The 19,742-nt window shown below is 37.6% G+C and overlaps 1 protein-coding gene across 4 annotated transcripts in view; it reads left to right on the top strand.

Moving 5' to 3' along the window:
* Nucleotides 1–211: 211 nt before the first annotated feature.
* psme4b (proteasome activator subunit 4b) overlaps nt 212–19,742 on the top strand; it is a 29,252-nt gene continuing 9,721 nt past the window's right edge. Inside the window, exons 1-30 of one of the 4 annotated variants that reach the window (XM_065242306.2) lie at nt 213–704; nt 1,975–2,115; nt 2,236–2,352; nt 5,807–5,860; nt 9,018–9,062; nt 9,408–9,557; nt 9,693–9,756; nt 9,893–9,967; nt 10,058–10,180; nt 10,271–10,363; nt 12,190–12,455; nt 12,859–13,045; nt 13,155–13,244; nt 13,328–13,392; nt 13,490–13,640; nt 15,474–15,572; nt 15,660–15,729; nt 15,822–15,889; nt 16,214–16,429; nt 16,516–16,673; nt 17,618–17,713; nt 17,805–17,860; nt 17,990–18,046; nt 18,146–18,201; nt 18,509–18,607; nt 18,683–18,745; nt 18,837–18,932; nt 19,016–19,147; nt 19,233–19,442; nt 19,600–19,736. In XM_065242306.2, the coding sequence (XP_065098378.1) occupies nt 508–704; nt 1,975–2,115; nt 2,236–2,352; nt 5,807–5,860; nt 9,018–9,062; nt 9,408–9,557; nt 9,693–9,756; nt 9,893–9,967; nt 10,058–10,180; nt 10,271–10,363; nt 12,190–12,455; nt 12,859–13,045; nt 13,155–13,244; nt 13,328–13,392; nt 13,490–13,640; nt 15,474–15,572; nt 15,660–15,729; nt 15,822–15,889; nt 16,214–16,429; nt 16,516–16,673; nt 17,618–17,713; nt 17,805–17,860; nt 17,990–18,046; nt 18,146–18,201; nt 18,509–18,607; nt 18,683–18,745; nt 18,837–18,932; nt 19,016–19,147; nt 19,233–19,442; nt 19,600–19,736 (3,431 nt within the window). In that variant the 5' untranslated portion in view covers nt 213–507. Of the gene's footprint in view, nt 705–1,974; nt 2,116–2,235; nt 2,353–5,806; nt 5,861–9,017; nt 9,063–9,407; nt 9,558–9,692; nt 9,757–9,892; nt 9,968–10,057; nt 10,364–12,189; nt 12,456–12,858; nt 13,046–13,154; nt 13,245–13,327; nt 13,393–13,489; nt 13,641–15,473; nt 15,573–15,659; nt 15,730–15,821; nt 15,890–16,213; nt 16,430–16,515; nt 16,674–17,617; nt 17,714–17,804; nt 17,861–17,989; nt 18,047–18,145; nt 18,202–18,508; nt 18,608–18,682; nt 18,746–18,836; nt 18,933–19,015; nt 19,148–19,232; nt 19,443–19,599; nt 19,737–19,742 lie in introns of all 4 variants that reach the window. The other 3 variants (XM_065242303.2, XM_065242307.2, XM_065242305.2) reach the window with 3 other exon arrangements.

The raw sequence follows: 19,742 nt of genomic DNA, 5'->3' as shown, positions 1-19,742 counted from the left end.
TTTAAAGTTAATCTTTAACTGTTAAAGTAGTATTATATGGTAAATCATAAACTTACTTCTCGGTCACTCACTTGCGTCATCATGTGACAATAAAAATGATTTGAGAATGAACCATGTTGTGAATATGCAGGTAAACACCAGCAGGGGGCGCGACGCTCACGGCTCATTGTTGCGTTTACCGGCGCGTATGCGTGTTTGTGTATCCGTGAGTGTGTGTGTGTGTGTCAGTCCGTGTGACTCGTAATATGTGTCAAGAGTGTGAGGGGAGATTTCTCTATGTAACAGACTGAAGCTAATGTGTTTAACAGCAGAGCTCAGAAAAACAGAGGTTTGTCGAAGTAACAAGGTTTTCTCAATTGAATCCATCACTGCAAAAACGGGACTTATGCGAGAACAGTGCACTTGTCAATAAAACAAAGATTTACCAAGGAAACTTCTTGTCAGGAGGTGGTGAAGGAAATAAGCCGGACAAGTCAGAAGAGGATATTTATTTTGGGAAATCGTAATATGAAAAAGGACCAGGTCGAGATATTAGGTTTTGTCCCTCAGAAAGAAATCGTCTATAACAAACTTCTCCCGTACGCAGAGAGACTAGACCGCGAATCAAATGACATTTTGGCCCAGATTAAAGGGAACTTGGGTCGGGCTGTCCAGCTTCGAGAATTATGGCCCGGGGTTTTGTTTTGGACCAGGAAACTGTCCACGTAAGTAATTTTGTGAACCCAAAATGTTTTACTTTATAGTTTTAACCAGTTTTTATTGTTGTGAATAATACAATCAACGTAGCTTAGCGACACCGGTAGCTTTTAGCCGCTAACTCGACAGCTAATAGCTAAAGCTACCTGAGTCACTCAGCTGCCCTTGCTCTTATATAAACATCACCATGCCATTTTCTGGTGCTATCTTATGGTCTTTTATTATTTTTTAGCGTAAAATCAGTCTTCAGTCTAGCTTGTCAGTGTAGTTTCGGAAAGCAAATAAACGAAAATGAGGGTTTGCTGTAAGCTCATTTCTAAGCTAATCGCTAACAGGCTAACATCAGTGTTGGATAAGCTGCAGCCACATGCATCTCTGCAACTAGTGGTTATGATTTTCATAAAAATACAATTGAGTCAGAGAAAACGGTGTTAAGATTGTTGAACAGCATAAGTTATAACGTTACATTGAATGCTTTATGCTTTATTGATTTGCTTTATTTAGTTTGGTTCATTGTTGACATTTCAAAGTGTTAGACAGTGAAGTTTATCTAGGCTCATTAACACGCAAACAGCTGCTTAACTTTAACGTTACATGTTTAGTTTTAGTAGTTTTATTAGTCATGTTGCATTGCACGTGCGTTATGATACAGTATGAAGTGCATTATTATTGTTGTTTGTATGGCTGCTGCACTGACTTTTACTATTGTCTGTTAAAGCGGTTTGTGTTATACAAAGTACTTGACAGCAACTCTGCTTAAATGGGCAAGATGTTTACTTTGGCACCTAACCCCATCCTCAGGCCAAAAATGGAAATGAATGAGGTCTGTTAACATGTAGTTAAATGTGTTAAAAGTCTCTCTTACATAATCCACTTTCAGGAGCCACGTTAGCCTGACTCAGCGTTTGTCAGACTCATAGCTCTGTGTTATTACATGATCACAAGGTGGCCTTCATGTTTGCTTGTTTAGCGATAAGATCAGCCACCCATTTGTGCCCCCATCCAAACAAAACAAAACCAACCTTTCTTACAAGACAGTTTTCTTTTAATGTCAATGTTATAACTGCGATTTTGGGTGGTGGATGTCTACTTTCACGTGTCTATTATGTGATAGTTTATATTGCTTTGTGTATTGACACAGTGTTTATTGATAAATGAAATGGTCATAATCGTAAAAAAAAAAAAGGAGTAACAGCACACCCACTGACAGGTCTTACTCACCCACTATCATCTGTTATCCGTATCTCACCGCTATGACACGGTTTTGATCCCTCACAGGTACCTCCGTCTATATGGGAGAAAGTTCAATAAGGAGGACCATGTGTTCTTCATCAAGCTTCTGTACGAGCTGGTCACCATCCCCAAGCTGGAGATCAGCATGATGCAAAGCTTTGCACGACTTCTCGTCAGCTTACTGAAGTATGCAGATCCGTCCCAACCAAACACCTCATCACTGCCAACATCATAGAAGTGTTATAGTTAAAATAACTAATGATGTAATTTAATTGGTGTTTCTTAACGCTGCGTTCTTTCATACAGGAAGAAAGAACTGCTTTCCCAGGATGACTTGGAGTTGCCTTGGAGGCCTTTGTACGATCTCTATGAGAGTATCCTGTACTCCAAAACCGAGCATCTTGGTCTTAACTGGTTCCCAAAGTAGGTCTCTTTCTCATTTTTCTGCCTATCTGTCATCATCTGACTCACTTTCATCTGCTGTGAGCTGTGGCTAATCGTCTAAATGTCCTTAAAACAGTATTTTATGTTAAGACTGGATACCTTGTGACCAAAATCGGTCCTCACACTTATTTATCACAGAATTCCACTCCACTTTAAATGTTTGTTTATTAAAAAGTTTGCCTATTTTGTTTTTGTTTCAAAATAGCAAAAGGAAGATAAGGGTGGACCAACAGTACTTTTATATCATGTATGATATATATTTTGCAAGACATTTGACCAAAAAATGTTTTGGACACGTTTGCTGAATATATTATGTAGCTTTTTGTTAAAGGCGGAGTCCATGATGTTTGAAAGCCAGTGTTGATATTTGAAATCGCCTAAACAAACACGCCCCTACCCCAATAGAATCTGGACCTTCTGTTGATAGACCCGCCCCACACATACGCAACCCGGCATTTGATTTGATTTGATTGGCTATAAGTGTGTTTTGGTAGTCGGCCCGTCTCCTTTTCCAAACCGTTTTTCAAACATCGTGGACTCCGCCTTTAAATGTTTTAATTGTTACAATTAATCCTTTCTGTAAGATCTGCCCCCATAGTATGTATGGAATAAGCTCCCAGATTCTGTGCAGGCCTGCTCAGTGAACAGTGAAATAAAGTGTTTGTATCTGTGTCTTAGAGCCACGTGTGTCTATTTAAAGTAGGTCAGTGTAGTGTGTAAGGTAAAGTCATGGAAAAAAGCTTGTGCCGTATTCGGTTCTTGGAAATCAAGCACATTAATATATTGCCTGAGGTTTAGCGGTTTGTCTTTTTTTGATTTTCCTTTGACGTTTTCTTTTGCCGTTTTTAATAAATGCCGCTGTCTTGTAACCAGGGCCTAAAACTAACTTTTTGCCACACTTTCACATGGCCGGTGACTTGAGAAAATTTACTGGCCATAAATATTTTTTACTGGCCATGAAACAATTTTTTCAAACTACATCTACACTAGTGCTGTGACGGACTGCAGCTGATCTGTGAATCGGCTTATGTAAGCGTTTTTGTGTATGCACAGATGCACATGCGGTTGAATGTGCCCGGTCAAGCTTCAGTCAGACGTGATCACTATTCCCTTCAAAGATCAGAACTCTTGATGTGTAGACTATAGAGTTGCGCTACTGTTTCTCATACTGTAGTCCATTAACATACATTTGGCGAAAAGAGCAATGAAAAACAACATAACGCTTTCTGTGGGGCGACTGTTTATGCTGCACCGTTGGAATTCGCCCTCCGTCTGTGTGTGTACGTTTAAGTGCACTCAAAAGTTCACACATGGAGAGACGCGTTTCAAAAAGCTAGCGGACATAAAATGTGTCTGTTCTTCACAGGACACATACAAACAAAATTATCTTCACAGTATTCTTTTTCTAATAAATACATTTGTTTATGTCTTAAGTTTATGTATGAATTAGAGTCAAAAACCAGTCTGTTTATTTGGTCTTTAAAGGCGGAGTCCATGATGTTTGAAAGCCAGTGTTGATATTTGAAATCGCCTAAACAAACACGCCCCTACCCCAATAGAATCTGGACCTTCTGTTGATAGACCCGCCCCACACATACGCAACCCGGCATTTGATTTGATTTGATTGGCTATAAGTGTGTTTTGGTAGTCGGCCCGTCTCCTTTTCCAAACCGTTTTTCAAACATCGTGGACTCCGCCTTTAAGAGACAGTATTAACCTACTTAAGTCTGTGTCATTAATGTTGATCAAACAACACAATACAAAGGGAAAATCACTCCTGTAGCTCTAAAAAATAATAATAATTGTATTTAATTCATACAATAAAGACAGTGTAATTATTCATATTGGATTTCTGTACCTAATGCTAATTTTAGATCTTACTTAATGCGCAACTTTCTTCTTTTTTATAAATGTTTGTAATTTCTTTATTTGTTATTAGATTTTTCCCACCACTTTTTTTTGCTGATCCGAAAAATGATCCGATTTGTGTCTCAAAAACCGTTATTGTAATACGAACTGTGAGTTTTATGATCCATCACACCACTAATCTACACTAACTAAACATATTTAAAGATGGAGTGGGTGATTTTGAAAAATGTTAACTTTAGTCTGCCAGCATTGAAATCACAATCCCACCCTTCATTCAAATCACCATCCAAAGCTTCTCCAAAATGCATGAACAGACCGCTTCGTCATGTCTCATTCACAAGTGAAAAAACTTTGCAAGTACTGAGTTAATAACACTACTAAAACAAGCAAACATAAATAAAGATTTTAAAATCGGATTTAGATGCATCAAGTTTTGATTGTGTAGATGTAGAAATTTGCTTGTAAGTTATATGAATATCGTAAACAAAAGGTACATAAACATAATGCATTTCTATAAATCCATCGAAATAGAATCATATAAAAAACTGCAACCCCTTTGACCCTTTCAGACCTTTGCCTCTTGCAGCTGTCTACATCAGCTCTTGCTGATCCTGAATGAAAATGTTGTTGCCGTTTCAAAAAATGTCCTTTGTGCTTCCTGTGCAAATTGCATTCGTTTAGTCATTGTATAAGGTCCGAATGCAATGCTTGGTTGAACATTTTTTGGTCCTATGCATTTCACAGACAACATATATTTATAAAAATACATTGGACAACTTAACATATTGATTGCTATCAGGATGTAAGGACACTTCCCCTACTACACTGCCTTCATGTAAACATCAGCTAACCTGAACTGACAAAAATACTACTTTTACAGTTTACAATTAGCATTAACCTAAACATTTTCAACATCAAACATTAGTTGATGCCAAAAACCCTAGCTTCAACAAACAATGATTAACTATTACTTATCAGCTATCATTAAAAAAGAAATTGTTTATTGTAAATTTATGCTAGCTAGCTTGATATGCTTTCAGTCAGTCTTTTTTACACTCATTTCCTTTTTACCTCATTCTCCTCACATTTCTGTATTCACATTCAAGCCAGTTTCTAATTTATTGTTATTGAAACGTTGAGCACTAAGGAGTTGTATTGTTTGCGCATCAAGTTAACAGTTTTGGTGGAGTCTGACTTCTCGCGGCGCTGTGCAGAGTGACTTAATTATGACGTGCTCCCTATACCATAATGTTATAATTACTGATTGGTCTGTGCAGCGCTGCATGAAGTCGACAACACACATAAGCGGCGCGCTATGCCTAGAATTTAAAAAAACATGTCACCAGCCAACTGGCGATTTGTCAATTTCATATACTTACCAATGCCGATTTTTATTGGTACATTTGGCTTTTGGTGAGTTTTAAGTTTAGGCCCTGCTTGTAACACAACCATATTCATTAAGCTTAGCATCTACAGTGTTTTTATTGGTCGATTACAACTGTGACATTAATGATGTTGGTATGTTTAGCACTGGCTTACACATCTTTCCTTTTCTCACATTCAGTTATCGAGCAGAAGCCTCAACTAAACAAAAAATGCTTAATTTTGTGCGCAAGCGGTAAGCACAGCCCGTGTTTTACATGTTGTACTGTACTTTTTAAGGGCAGCCGCTTATGTTTAATTGCATGCGTCCGAAATTAAAGGCAAACCAACTATCTACATTACAAATGGCACCACAGCTTACACATGCGTCTGTATGTGCAATACTTGTTTTTGGAATCTAGAAACATGCATCACAACTTTTGATTTGTCCAGTGCAATTCCTGGTGGCTCAGGGGTGTCAGTCAGCCCTGTTTAACTTTAAAGTTAATTGTTTTCGCCTTGCAAACAATATCACCTATTGACTATGAAAAAAAAATTTTTTTAAAGGTAACCAATATGTTACCCACTATGAGATACACCTCCTCCAGGAATGAGACTATTTTTATCTTGCTATTTTAATCTTGCCTGCAATTGAGAGGGAAGGTGGAGTTTATTTTCTGTAGCGCCGAGTGAAAGATCAACAGCTGCTGTGTCTAGAATGCACAGATGAATATTAGGAGGTGAATTTGCTGTTTAGTAATTTTAATGTGTGGGTTTTTAGGTTTTTAATATATGATTTATTACTTTTACTGTAGCAATATAAGAGACACTGTTTATTGGTCCACAAAAAGTAAACAAATGAAATCTTTATACATTGTATAGAATTACAATGTATGTATAATTGTGGCAATACTTTACAATAAGGTTGTATTTGTTAAATGTGTCATATGAAGTTGCTAAAAATAACATTATTTTGTGTATTTGGTGTAATGCAAAGTGTTTACGCGGTATAAGGTTAAAAATGCATTATGTAAAAAATTTATACCGCACATTATTGTTGCTCCTCTATGCCCCACGTTTCTGAAACGTGCCGGTTTTAACAAAACTCATCTTTCTAAAAAGAGTGGTGTGCTCTGATTGGCCAGCTATACAGTGCACTGTGGCCAAATACTTTGTGATGGAAATGTTAAGGGCCTTACCATTTAGAATATCAGCCACCAAAGCACATCATCTCCACGACATGACAGCGGTGGAAACAAGCAAGAATAAAAGTTATGCCGCCTTTGTTTGCATATACATTTGGGTGGTGTTATGCAAATCTTACCATATAGAGATGTAGATACTTTATGTTGGGCCATGTTTGAATAGAGGCATTTTAGGAAGGTGTGGGTGAGCCTTTACTTTTAGAAAGAATATCTCTTTGGGTTTGAGATTTAATCTTTGTTAACTTCCATAGACTGTTTCAGCAGTAACAACATAAACAAGCGGCTTTCGTGGATCACACGTAACTTTTGGTAAACTCCGCAAAGACTCAATAACAACAAAGTCCTTTTAAAGGGGTTTATTTTTGATAAGCTAAATAAACAACAAGTTGATTACCTTAGTTCAACTCGTAGTTAAAACGTATCAAAAACTACACTAAGCTAATGTAACTGTGTGAAATGTGGTACTAAATGTATGCAATCTTAACGACGGATTAACCTTCCATCAAATAGTGTTAATCCATGATCGCCGTCTTTAGGAAACCAAAACTGTTGTTATTTTCGACGAGGTGTTTGTTCCAGAGTTTTATTTAGCAACTAGTCAGACCATTAAACGAACAGAGACTGGAAGTTAAGTTACGATCAGACGCGTAATAGCGTCACCGCATGTGTGTACGATGAAACCGTCTATTTGCACAAATAGTTTTTAATACTTCAAAGACTAGGGGTGCACCGATATATAGGCCGATGATGCTGGCTATGCATCTCAATGAATTACGGTGAAATGCTGCTACATCCAAAAGCCAGAGGGCGCTCTTGTGCAGAAACTTAATATGCGCTGCAGACGAGTAACTATGCACACGCAGCTATGACATGCAGCTCCAGGAAATGGCTTAAGGATATATTTATATTGCTATTTTTCAAATCTTTTCAGGTATTTTCATGATAATAAAGAATATGTATAATGATTATGTTTGACGAGTGTTGCTTTTTCAAATGGATGTTATAAACAAGTCAAACTAACAATTATTTCAGATCGATAAGGACTTACTGATCAAATGCCGAGGTACATGAAATAGCTGTGAATATTATTAAGAATAGTTATCGTCCATGTATTATTAGTGTATATCGGCATTTATTGGTGCACCCCTATCAAACACAAAGGAAAACATGAGATCGCATCATATGACCCCTTTAACATTAGTAAAGGCATTAGCTAATGTAAACTAACAATGAGCAATATAGTTTCTCAGCGTTTTTGATTTTACTAAAGGAGTTGTTCACCCCAAAATGAAAATTTACAGATTATTTACTCACCCCATGTCATCCAAGATGTTTATGTCTTTCTTTTTTCAGTCGAATGTAATCAGAGTTGTATTAAATAATATTCTGGCTCTTCCTTGCTTCATAATGGCATTGACAGGTGGTCAATGTTTTGAAGTTCCAAAAGTGCATCCATCTATCATGTAAAGTTATCCATATATAATAACTCATATTTTGACTTTTAATGATGGCTATAACGTGAATATGGCGGCATGAAATTGGTTGCCATGTGTTTCACGTGTCACTGTTATTGTTGGATGAAATGTGGGTGAGTAAATAATCAATACATTTCCATTTTGGGGGTAAACTACTATTTTAATGTTATTTAATGGCAATAAAAATGTTCATGTTTTTTTCATGTTGCAATAACTAATGTTAACAGTAACAACTTTTGATTTAAATGTATAAGTAAATGCAGAAATTAACATGAACTAAGTTTAATAAATGCTGTTGAACTGACAATGAACAAAACTTCATGTTAGTTAATGCAATTGCTAATGTTTACAAATGCACCATTATTGTAAAGTGTAACCATAATTATTTACTTATAGTAAGTATGACATTGAGGCATTTTTAATATCATCAATACACAGCCAATATGTCTCACAAATTTGATGTGAAAACAACTTCAATGTGACCTGTCCTGTATTTAATGTTTTTGTGCCCAGTGTTATAAAAAGCACACTAGGGCAACCTGATAACCTGGCATGTTACACCCATGCCAAGTCTGGTGTTGGGAATCCTTCGTTTAAACTTTCACAAAACACACTATAGTTGGGTTTCTGCTTTGCACGTGGTCTAATCGCATCCGGCCTTCAGCCTAGCTTTTGTTAAACTGTGAAATGTATTTTTTATCCATTCATGTGACTCTTTCCTCTCTCTCTCTAGCTCAGTGGAGAACGTGTTAAAGACACTAGTAAAGAGCTGCAGGCCGTAAGTGTTTCCTCAATCCTCTGTTACCTCCCTTCACGCACCATTGTGCCATCAGTTAAGGCCTATAAATGTTTGACCCTTTTGACAAAAGAATTGCACTTGGTGTTAATCAGATTTCCACTGTGCTTTTGAAAAAATCATGTAATCAGGCCGTTGTTAGACAAGCCCGCGGCTTTCACTCTTGAGCCGATTACAGCTCTTTTAACACACCACACTGATGAGTGTTCATATTCCTCCCAAGATACTGTTTTGCATATTGTCGTATAACAAAACAAGCCACCGCTATGAGTAAATGGCATGTAATTACTGATGTTTTTCATAATGTATTTTTGTGCATTTGTGTAGTTATTTCCCTAAGACTGCCACACAGGAGATGCTGGATGAGTGGCGGCCGTTATTGTGCCCATTTGATGTCACTATGCAGAAGGCCATTAGCTACTTTGAGCTTTTCCTGCCCACCATCATGCCCCCAGAACAGCACCACAAAGGCTTCAAGTAAGACCAGTATTGAATAACAAGAGTGTTGATCTGTAATCAAATTGACTCATCTTTTTAAGTTTGATTATGCAAATATGGATATTGGAGTGCCAGTATGACCCTGTCTTATGAAAGGTTTCATACATGTTTTAGGTTATGGTTTGATGAACTCATAGATCTGTGGGTCTCAGTCCAGAACTTGCCTGCTTGGGAGGGTGTAAGTACTTTTCATGTTTTTGTGAAGCTATGTCTGTGACCCCACATATGTGTAAAAAGCACTTTTATGACCACTTCAAAAAATCTTTTTGACTATTATACCCTGAGCCATTTGTTAACTGTTGTTTTCTTTACAGAATCTTGTCAATCTTTTTGCTCGTCTTGCTAATGACAACATTGGTTATATAAACTGGGATCCATACATTCCCAAGGTACTGTTCTGCTAATGCCAAATATCTAAATGACTTCATGTATGTTATCAGTGTGTTCTTACAGTATACATTGTTGTTGTTTTCACTTAGATCTTCACCAGAATACTTCGTAGCTTTAATCTGCCTGTTGGCACCAGCCAAATGATAGTTCCCAGGTACGTGACCAACTCTTACGATATTGGTCACGTTGTCCTTTGGGTTTCAGCCATGCTGGTAAGTATCATGGGTCACTCGTTCTATAAAACAAAATCGTGCCTTTATTTACAGATAACTTGCAATAATGCATTTTATCATCTTTATCAGGGTGGCTCACAGAACCAGGCCCAGAAACAACTTAATGGGCTCTTCAGCAGTATAGCATCCTTTTACCACCCCTCCAACAACGGCCGATGGCTGGTAAGATACAGCACAGCTTTTAGCAAACGAACCAGCCATTGCTTTTTGTAAAAAGCAACCCTGAAGCAGTGCACAACAGATACTTTTGTGTAATGAATGTGCCAGTTAAAGAGTTTTTGTCTTATTAGTTATTTGAAAATTTTCCATATTCATCTGCATATATCTACATACACAACCCCTGTTTTTTGTTATGGTCATACCCCCTGATTCCTTTTTTTTTCATCAGTTTAGAATAATAGTAAAGTCATACAATACTATTATGTTGCACAAATGATAGTTATCTAACTAGAACAAATAAACTAATATTTTATTTTATTTAGGTTAAGAATAAAGACAATTTTTTATTTGAAAGGTGACAGAAAATGAAAAAAAAATAACGTTTTTACCTTGTCTTAGTTCATGGGTCACCAAACTAAGGCCCGTGGGCCGAATCAGGCCCGCCACCCCCCCTTTGACCGGCCCCCCAGCCCCTCTGCCCCCCACTACTTGAACCGGCCCTATGAGGCAATTTTATTTTTGTAATTGTTTTTTTGGAAAGTATTTTATAACATGATTTTTTTTAAGATGAAAAATGATATTTAGTTATAAAATTAACTATATGCTCGTGATCAAGCGGTGACAGACAACGCATGTGCAGATAACTGTCACAGAACTGGAAGTGTTTAGGACGGCAAAATAGCTAGCATTAAACGAAAAGTTGATAAGAGAGTTTTCAAAGAACAGCTGACCAACGATTATTTTTCTGTTCAGTGTAAGGAGCGTGCAGTTTGTATTAAATTTAAAGAAAGTGTGGCAGTTTTCAATGAATATAATCTGTGTCGTCATCATGAAACCAGCCACAAACAGTATGCTAGCTAGCGAGGGGAAGCAAGAGAAGAAAGGATTCGGAGGATGAAAGGCGTACTCTGGTAAACCAGGCTGCTATAAGGTAGCTCAACTACTAGCTACCCATGGAAAGCTGTTTACTGATGGGGACTTTAGCTGTGCCAGGCCAGTAATCTCTACTGCTGGTGGTCATACAATTGGTCTGGGTCATACAATTCTTAATAGCTGACCCGGCCCCCCATCACAGTCAGGAACGATAATGTGGCCCCCAGAGAAAAAAGTTTGGTGACCCCTGTCTTAGTTGAATAACGGTAGTCTACCCGCATTCACGAACATATGAAAAGTGCTAGACATTCTAAACATCTCAGTTTCATAGAAATTCCTTTTTAAAAATGTCCGCCAGAAAATAGCCCAATCTGAACAACGGATACATATTACGTAAAATGCATCTCATCCCCCCACACTCTCATTCAGTTTCTTCCCCTTCAAAATAATTTGCATACATCTGGCCTCTCGTCTTCAACGGGAAGTAAATTGCTGCAGTGTTTGCGAAATTCAAGGCAAAATGGTGAGGTGTGCTATTCTATCTGTAAAATTTTGGTCTGTTGGTGTTCTGAAGACGGCAAAGTTTACATTCTTTGAGTGCCAGCAAAGGCAAGCCAATCAGTGTTAAGTGTTTGCATTTCATAATGAGGTTGCCATTAAGCATGAAGGGATGCCAAATAGGTGCAAAAACACGTTTAAAATCCCTAATATAGCTTTCTGAGAGAGGTTTTTAGAAAGCTTACAAACACAACCAAAATGTTGTTGTCTACATGTCACATCACACAAATACCCCATTCAATCATTCAATGTCACCTTTAATATCTATGCCCAAGTTCTGACTGGTAGTCTAAATAAATTCTGTTTTTTAAAATCCAATGATTTTTGACCCTGTTCAAGATGTGAGTGTCTGTCATATCTGTTTATTCCTTCTGCCTATCTCATATTTTCTTCTCCAGATGAAGTTGATGAAGCTTCTACAGCGTCTGCCTGCCAGTGTGGTTCGGCGGCTACACCGGGAACGCTATAAGAAACCTTGCTGGATCAGTCCTGTTCCCCCCAGCCACAGGCTCACTGACCAGGATGTGACCGATTTTGTAGAGAGCATGAAGCAGCCAGTGCTAATGGCCATGTTTAGCAAGACAGGCAGCATGGATGCAGCCCAGGCCCTTCAGAATCTCGCCCTTATGAGACCGGAGCTGGTCATCCCTCCTGTGCTGGAGAAGTGAGTGTTTAAGTTGTTTTGGGTTTTTTCATGATACCCAGACTTATTTTTAAATTGTCTGTTCTCACCAATAATGTATCCTGCTTTATAAATCTTAAAATCATGAAGTCACGAATCTCTTCGTTTTTTTACATATTTATTCTACATTACATAAATTTGATTGTTAGTGCATTTAATAATGAGGCTCCTGGGTTTTATTTGATATTCTGTAACATTTAATCAGATGTATATTATATAAAATGTTTTGTTAATATTCTCACAGCTTTATTGTAGCACATATTGTGGCCTTTTATCTATTGCCGGGGGTTTACAAATCCAATCTTTGTAAATAGGCTTTGTAAGCAGTCTTAAAATCCCACGTAAAGCTTCTGGGTGTAATGTTTGAATGTGCTGCCCCCTGCAGGACCTATCCAGCTATGGAGACCCTGACGGAGCCACACCAGCTCACCGCCACCCTCAGCTGCATGATTGGCATGGCCCGCAGTCTCCTCAGTGGTGGCCGGCATTATCCTGAAGGGCCGGCACACGTCTTGCCCCTGCTTATGAGAGCCTTGCCCGGTGTTGACCCCAATGACTTCAGCAAATGCATGGTGGGTAAAATGTGAAGGATGGGTTTATGAAACAGTTGCACTTGTATAGAAATAAAGTTATCGATCTACTGAAGTTTGTGTATTAACCCCAATTTTTTTGTGTTTTTAGATCACGTTCCAGTTCATTGCTACTTTTACTACTTTAGTGCCTTTGGTGGATTGTTCGTCGGCCCTCCATGAGAAGAATGACTTGACAGAGGTGAGGCTTCACTGCAAAGATGTCACATCATTGTAGTTTAGTCTAATTTAGTCTAACTATAACGGATTATTCATTTGTTGTAGATGGAGAGAGAGTTGTGTTCAGCCTCTGCAGAGTTCGAAGACTTTGTTCTGCAGTTTATGGACAGGTGTGTCTTTCCTCAAATGTGCATGCTTGAATGATCGATATATAGTATACAGCCCTGCATTTTTGTAACTAACATCTGGATTTGTGGACGTCTGTAGGTGTTTCGCGTTGATTGACAGCAGCACGCTGGAGCAGACGCGCGAGGAGACTGAGACTGAAAAGATGACTCATTTGGAGAGTCTGGTGGAGCTGGGGCTCTCATCCACATTCAGCACCATTCTCACACAGTGTTCCATGGAGATCTTCAAGGTGTTGCATATGATTAGACTCACAATGTTCTTATTAGGTTTATCTACATGACTGTCTTTTCGGGCTGTGACGGTGGCAGTATTTTGGTAAGGTTCCATTTCAGAAAAGAAGGGGGACAGCGTCACGGTCGCGTTTCTGCGTGGTTTTATACGCAAAATGTGAAGCACCCTTGATTCATCTTATTTATTTAAGCATTGTAGATATTGCAGCTAGAAATGCTTATGAGTAGTCGCGACTAATCGTTTGCAGAATAAAAGTTTTGGTTTACATAATATATGTGGGTGTACTGTGTATAATAGTTATGTATAAATTCACACACACACACACACGCGCGCGTGCACGCACGCATGTTTATAATTAAGAAACATTTGCATGTGTATATACATGTTTATATTTATATATAATCTATATTATATATAAATATAAATATTTATTATGTTAATATATTTTTTCTTAAAATTATACATGTATGTTTGTGTATTTATATAAACATAATTATTATACACCGTACACACACACATATTATGTAAACAAAAACTTTAATTCTGCAAACGATTAGTCACGACTAATCGTGAGGCAGCACTAATTGAAACTCATGAGTTTCACCAATCAGAGAGGTTCATTAATTTTTTTAAGCATGCAGTATTTGCTTGGCTATTTGGATGGGTACTCGAGACGGCGCACCCACGGGATCGACCCCTTTGTGCGGGTCAATGACGTGACGTTAATTATTTTGTGTCCGTATGGATAAATTAAATGTAAAAGGGTTAAAATTTTTAAATAAATTTGCAGATAACTTGCATACATTCTCTTTTTTGAGGACCAAGTCTAAAATGTCTGGTTTTATTTAATTTTAAAAGAATATTTGGGGGATAATTGCAAAAATGTTGATGTGGTGTAACCGATCTGTGTCATTTGGTGTAACTAGTATTTTTTTTAATTAAAATATAAATATATTCATAAAAAATGTGGAATCAAATATAATCATCTAGTTTAGTGTAATATGATTTTTTTACATAAATGTTTACATAATTTGTTAAAGATTATTTAGAAAACAGAGGCATATGTCAGGACAAATATTTCAAAAACGCATTAAAATGTACATAAAAAATAACAAATAAAATTATATTTTTAAAATATAATATTCTTTTGATGATTACGCTTACATGCCATCAAGGTGGATAAAATATTTAATATTTCTCATTCTTTGGCACAATTGCTGGTTACACCATTTGACATTGTCTTAACATTCATAAAAAATGGTGCAAATGTAATTTTTATTGCATAAAATAACATAAATACACTCTGGATTGAAATAAACCTGATGCATGCTTTTAAAACAAGTAAAAAAAAATAATTCTCTTCTTGCCAAATATTGCATATTTGCATATTTTTTGGAGGACTTTAATCCATGAAGCAACACACGGTTCAAGTGAGGAACCTTTTTTGGGGGTTATAATGTTTCCAGCCGTGCTGAAAACGCATTCTGATGTTGTGTTGGTAGTGTAGATTGATACTTCTTTGCAACCTTGACCAAGAGAGAATATCTTTCCTCATTATTCTGCCCCGAACCAGCTGGTCATCACTGATATCAGGTGCCTCCCCTTGCAAATAGCATGCAGTTGAGTCTGTTTGCGTTCACACAAACTCGCTGTACTTTATACTTTTCATAGTTTGTGACGTGCACACTACCGCAGCTCGTGCCATCTTTTTATGCTCAACGTAGTAGTTTGTGGCACCCATATTTAATTTTAATCATGCTGGTGCAACACTGATTCATACACAAGTAAACACTCTTTTAACAGTTGTTCTTTGCTCTGGTTCTGTCCATAGGTTGCTCTTGAGAAAGTCTTCAACTTTGCCACCACCAACATCTTTGAGACACGTGTTGCAGGCAGAATGGTGGCCGACATGTGCAGAGCCGCTGCTAAGGTAATCATTGCCCATCACACACACACACACACGCACACACACAAATGTGTGGCCGCATTTACTCAACTCTGCTCTTGTTTCCTTCAGTGTCACCCTGCTGAGTCTCTCAGGCTGTTTGTACCACACTGCTGCAACTCCATTACTCACCTTACTGCCAGTACGTACATGAAAATAAATGACCTGATGTTTGTGTCATCTTGAACACATTAACCTGTCTGCATTCTCACAGTGAGATTGTGTCCGTTTCAGATGAGGATGTTTCAAATGAGGAAGAACTGGACAAAGAACTGCTCTGGAACCTTCAGCTGCTGTCTGAGGTCTGAACACCATAATTGCTTTTTTGTCATACTCCACATAAAAGATACTGAAGCTCTGTTAAAAAAACATGATATATTTAGGCATGCAAAAACCTGCAATGCCTTTATAGTCAGCTTGTTTACTTTTTGGATGAGGTAATCACGAATTATCCATGATAAAGCTTGATTGTGGTGTTGATTATTAATATTACATATGTGGTAGTTTTTGTTGAGTAGTATTTTAACTTTACAAAATAAATGAATAATGCACAAGTTGGTTGTTTAACACTCCAAAATGAATGGTGGGCATGTCTTACATCATCAACCCCTCTCGTTGATCTTTAGGTTACTCGTGTGGATGGAGAAAAGCTCCTGCCGTACCGTACGCAGCTGGTGCAGATTCTGCAGCTAACCCTGCGGCTGCGCTGTAAGCAGGGCTACACGCTGGCCTGTAATCTGCTCCACCACATTCTGCGCTCCACAGTGCTCACTTACCCCACAGATTACTGCAGTGTGCCTGGCGGGTTTAGCAGGCCTCTGCAAGAGCACCTGCCTATTAAGGTACTATCAATGAATATAGATACTACAGTATGTAAGAAATAATTGATGACGGAACTTTGTTGATCTGGCTTCTGCCCTCTCCACAGGACTGGGGTCGCCCAGGAGACCTGTGGAACCTAGAGATTAAGTGGCATGTGCCGAGCGTGGAGGAGACAGCATTTGTCTTCTACATCCTGGACTTGCTGTTACAGCCAGAGCTCCAGCGCCTGCAGAGATATGCACAAGGAGAGCAAAACATGAGCAGGTTAGTGGTCAAGCACATGGGCAGTGGCTTCAATAGGATATAGGGGTGAGAGTCTTGGATTCTTAAAACATTTTACACTGCAAAAAAAAAAATTTCTGTACAAATATCTAAAAATTCTTAAATGAAGATGCATTTTCTTGATGAGCAAAATGACCTAAGAAAATAAGTAATTTTTTGACAAAAACATATTTTTTTTACAAATTTTTACATGTTTATATTGGAAAATAGTCAAAATTTAGAATTTTTCTTTTTGACTTTTTTGTATTTTTTACATTTTTATATTGGAAAATAGTTACAATTTTGAATTTTATCTTTTTAACTTTTTTTGTATTTTTTTTCTTTTTTTACATTTTTTATATTGTAAAATAGTTACAATTTTGATTTTTTTTCTTTTTGACTTTTTGTATTTTTTTCTTTTTTACATGTTTATATTGGAAAATAGTCAAAATTTAGAATTTTTCTTTTTGACTTTTTTGTATTTTTTACACCTTTTTTGTATTTTTTACATTTTTATATTGGAAAATAGTTACAATTTTGAATTTTTTTTTTTTACATTTTTATATTAGAAAATAGTTACAATTTTGATTTTTTTTTCTTTTTGACTTTTTTTTGTATTTTTTTTTCTTTTTTACATGTTTATATTGGAAAATAGTCAAAATTTAGAATTTTTTCTTTTTAACCTTTTTTGTATTTTTTTTCTTTTTTACATTTTTATATTGGAAAATAGTTACAATTTGGAATTTTTTATTTTTTAACCTTTTTTTGTATTTTTTGTTTCTTTTTTACTTTTTATATTGGAAAATAGTTTTTCTTTTTGACATTTTTTTTATTTCATGGTCTTTTCTTAAATACTGAAGTACAGTTTGGGATAGTATTGATTCTAATTGATAAATGGTGTAACTACTAAATTAAAAAAACATTTCACTTACATTTACTTCCTGCAGGGATGATGTTCTTCAGAGTCTGAATATAGTCCAGCACTGTTTGCTGGGAGCTGGCAGCATGCTCCCCCCTTTAAACGGACCACCAGTCACTGGCCTGTAAGTCCTAAAACCCACATAGATAACAAATATACATTATAGAAAATATTGTTTTTGTTTATTCTCTGCTTTTGATTCTCTATTTTTGTAGTGTACCCAGCATGATTAGTCTGGAGGAAACAAAGCTGTACATTGGTGTTGACTATGGTAAGCCACAAATGAAACATGTTGTGTTTAATACCGCTGTTATGAATGTGCTGTAAGAGCGATTTATCATATTTTATAGTTATAGAGGTTATAAAATTGGTCTCTGTAATACTGCTGTTTATGTCACAGACATGTCCAGAGAGAATTACCGGGAAGCTATCTGCAAAGTAATGAGACAGTTGCTTCGTGAGTGCTTTTTATTTATAACCTTTTGCTCCTAAAGCGGGTAAAAACTACATTAGCCATAATTCTTGAAACACTTACCAACAGCTACTTTTTCTGTAGATTACATTCTGGAACACTCCGAGGATGACACCAAATCACTTTTTGCCATTATCAAGGTGTGTGTTTGCAGGAGATAAACAATTTATTGACCAGTAAATTAACCAGTCAGTCAGTGGCTGTGTGCGAAGCTTTAGCGTTGTGACGTCACATTAACAAGAGAATCGAAACAGCATGTCTAATAAGACTGCTTTGGTTTAATGGGGATTAAAAAAAAGTATCAGTATTTTTTTCATTATAGGGTTGTTGTGTTTACACACTGCCAATACGGGTTTATAGCCAAACATGGATTTTGCGTAATAGGTGCCCTTTAAGGTGTTGACTATGTTCTGGATCATGACTGCCATTTGTTCTCTTTTCCTTTAGATCATCAGCGACCTAATGCATTTCAAAGGTTCCCACAAACACGAGTTTGACTCCCGTTGGAAGAGTTTTACCCTGGTGAAGAAGTCCATGGAGAACAGGGTAAGAAGCTGAGTCTGGGAAATCTAAAGCCACTGTGGCATTCAGTATTTGAAAGGGTACTTTTTTTCTTTTCAGCTTCATGGAAAAAAACAGCACATTCGAGCGCTTCTAATCGACAGGGTTCTTCTTCAGCATGAGGTATAAGCTAACACTGCTTTTTTTTAAAGTAATTTTGGCTCAAATACATTTTTTAAAGTGCTATATATGTTTTTTTGTTCTTCACTTGTAGATGCGCAAGTTGTTGGTAGAAGGTTGTGAATACAAAACCGTTCATCAAGACCTGCTAAGGGACCTTCTGCGTCTCTCCACCAGCACCTACAGCCAGGTTTGAATCCACATTGGCCATCCTACCGTGTTTAAAGCATCCACCTTATCTAAAGTATTTTAAAAAGTTTTTTTGCCCCTCAGGTCCGCAGCAAGGCCCAGAACGTGTTGTTTTCAGCACTAGGCACATATAACTTCTGCTGCAGAGACATTACTCCACTTGTCCTCGAGCTGCTGAAGCCAACACGGACCGATGTCACCCAGCAACAGTTCAAGGTACACGTCACGTCCACCTTTTTTACTTGTCATTGTCTGCACATGCAGTACTTGCTTATTTATTTTGAGTTGTATTTACCTGTAGGGGGCACTGTACTGCTTGCTTGGGAACCATGGTGGAGTGTGCCTTGCTAACCTACATGACTGGGACTGCATTGCTCAGACGTGGCCGGCCATAGTTCGCTCTGGCCTCAGCTCAGCTATGTCCCTGGAGAAACCATCCATCGTCAGGCTTTTCGATGACCTTGCGGATAAGGTCCACCGCCAATATGAGACCATCGGCATCGATTTCACCGTGAGACATTTACCCTATTTATACATTTTAGGTGTGAAGGTAGTGCCTGTAATGTCTTTCAGTTTTTTCAGTGAATTGTATGCAGTGTGTATGGTAACAATCCAAGCACTCATTCTTACACCCTTATCCTCTTGCATTTTTCTGGTTGAGTTTTCAGGTACCTGAGAGCGCAGTGTTTCTGGGCCAATGCATCACAAACTCAAGCCAACCCACTCCACACATGGGCACCCCTACAGACCAGGAGCTGAAGCAGGGCCTGGCACTTCAACAGGCCAAAAACCAGGAGGCAGAGCGGTGAGT

This window comes from Paramisgurnus dabryanus, chromosome 1, assembly GCF_030506205.2.
Source record: "Paramisgurnus dabryanus chromosome 1, PD_genome_1.1, whole genome shotgun sequence".
In the NCBI taxonomy this organism is placed as follows: Eukaryota; Metazoa; Chordata; class Actinopteri; order Cypriniformes; family Cobitidae; genus Paramisgurnus; species Paramisgurnus dabryanus.
The sequence above is the reverse complement of the archived record's forward strand: the minus strand, read 5'-3'. Positions and strand labels throughout refer to the sequence as shown.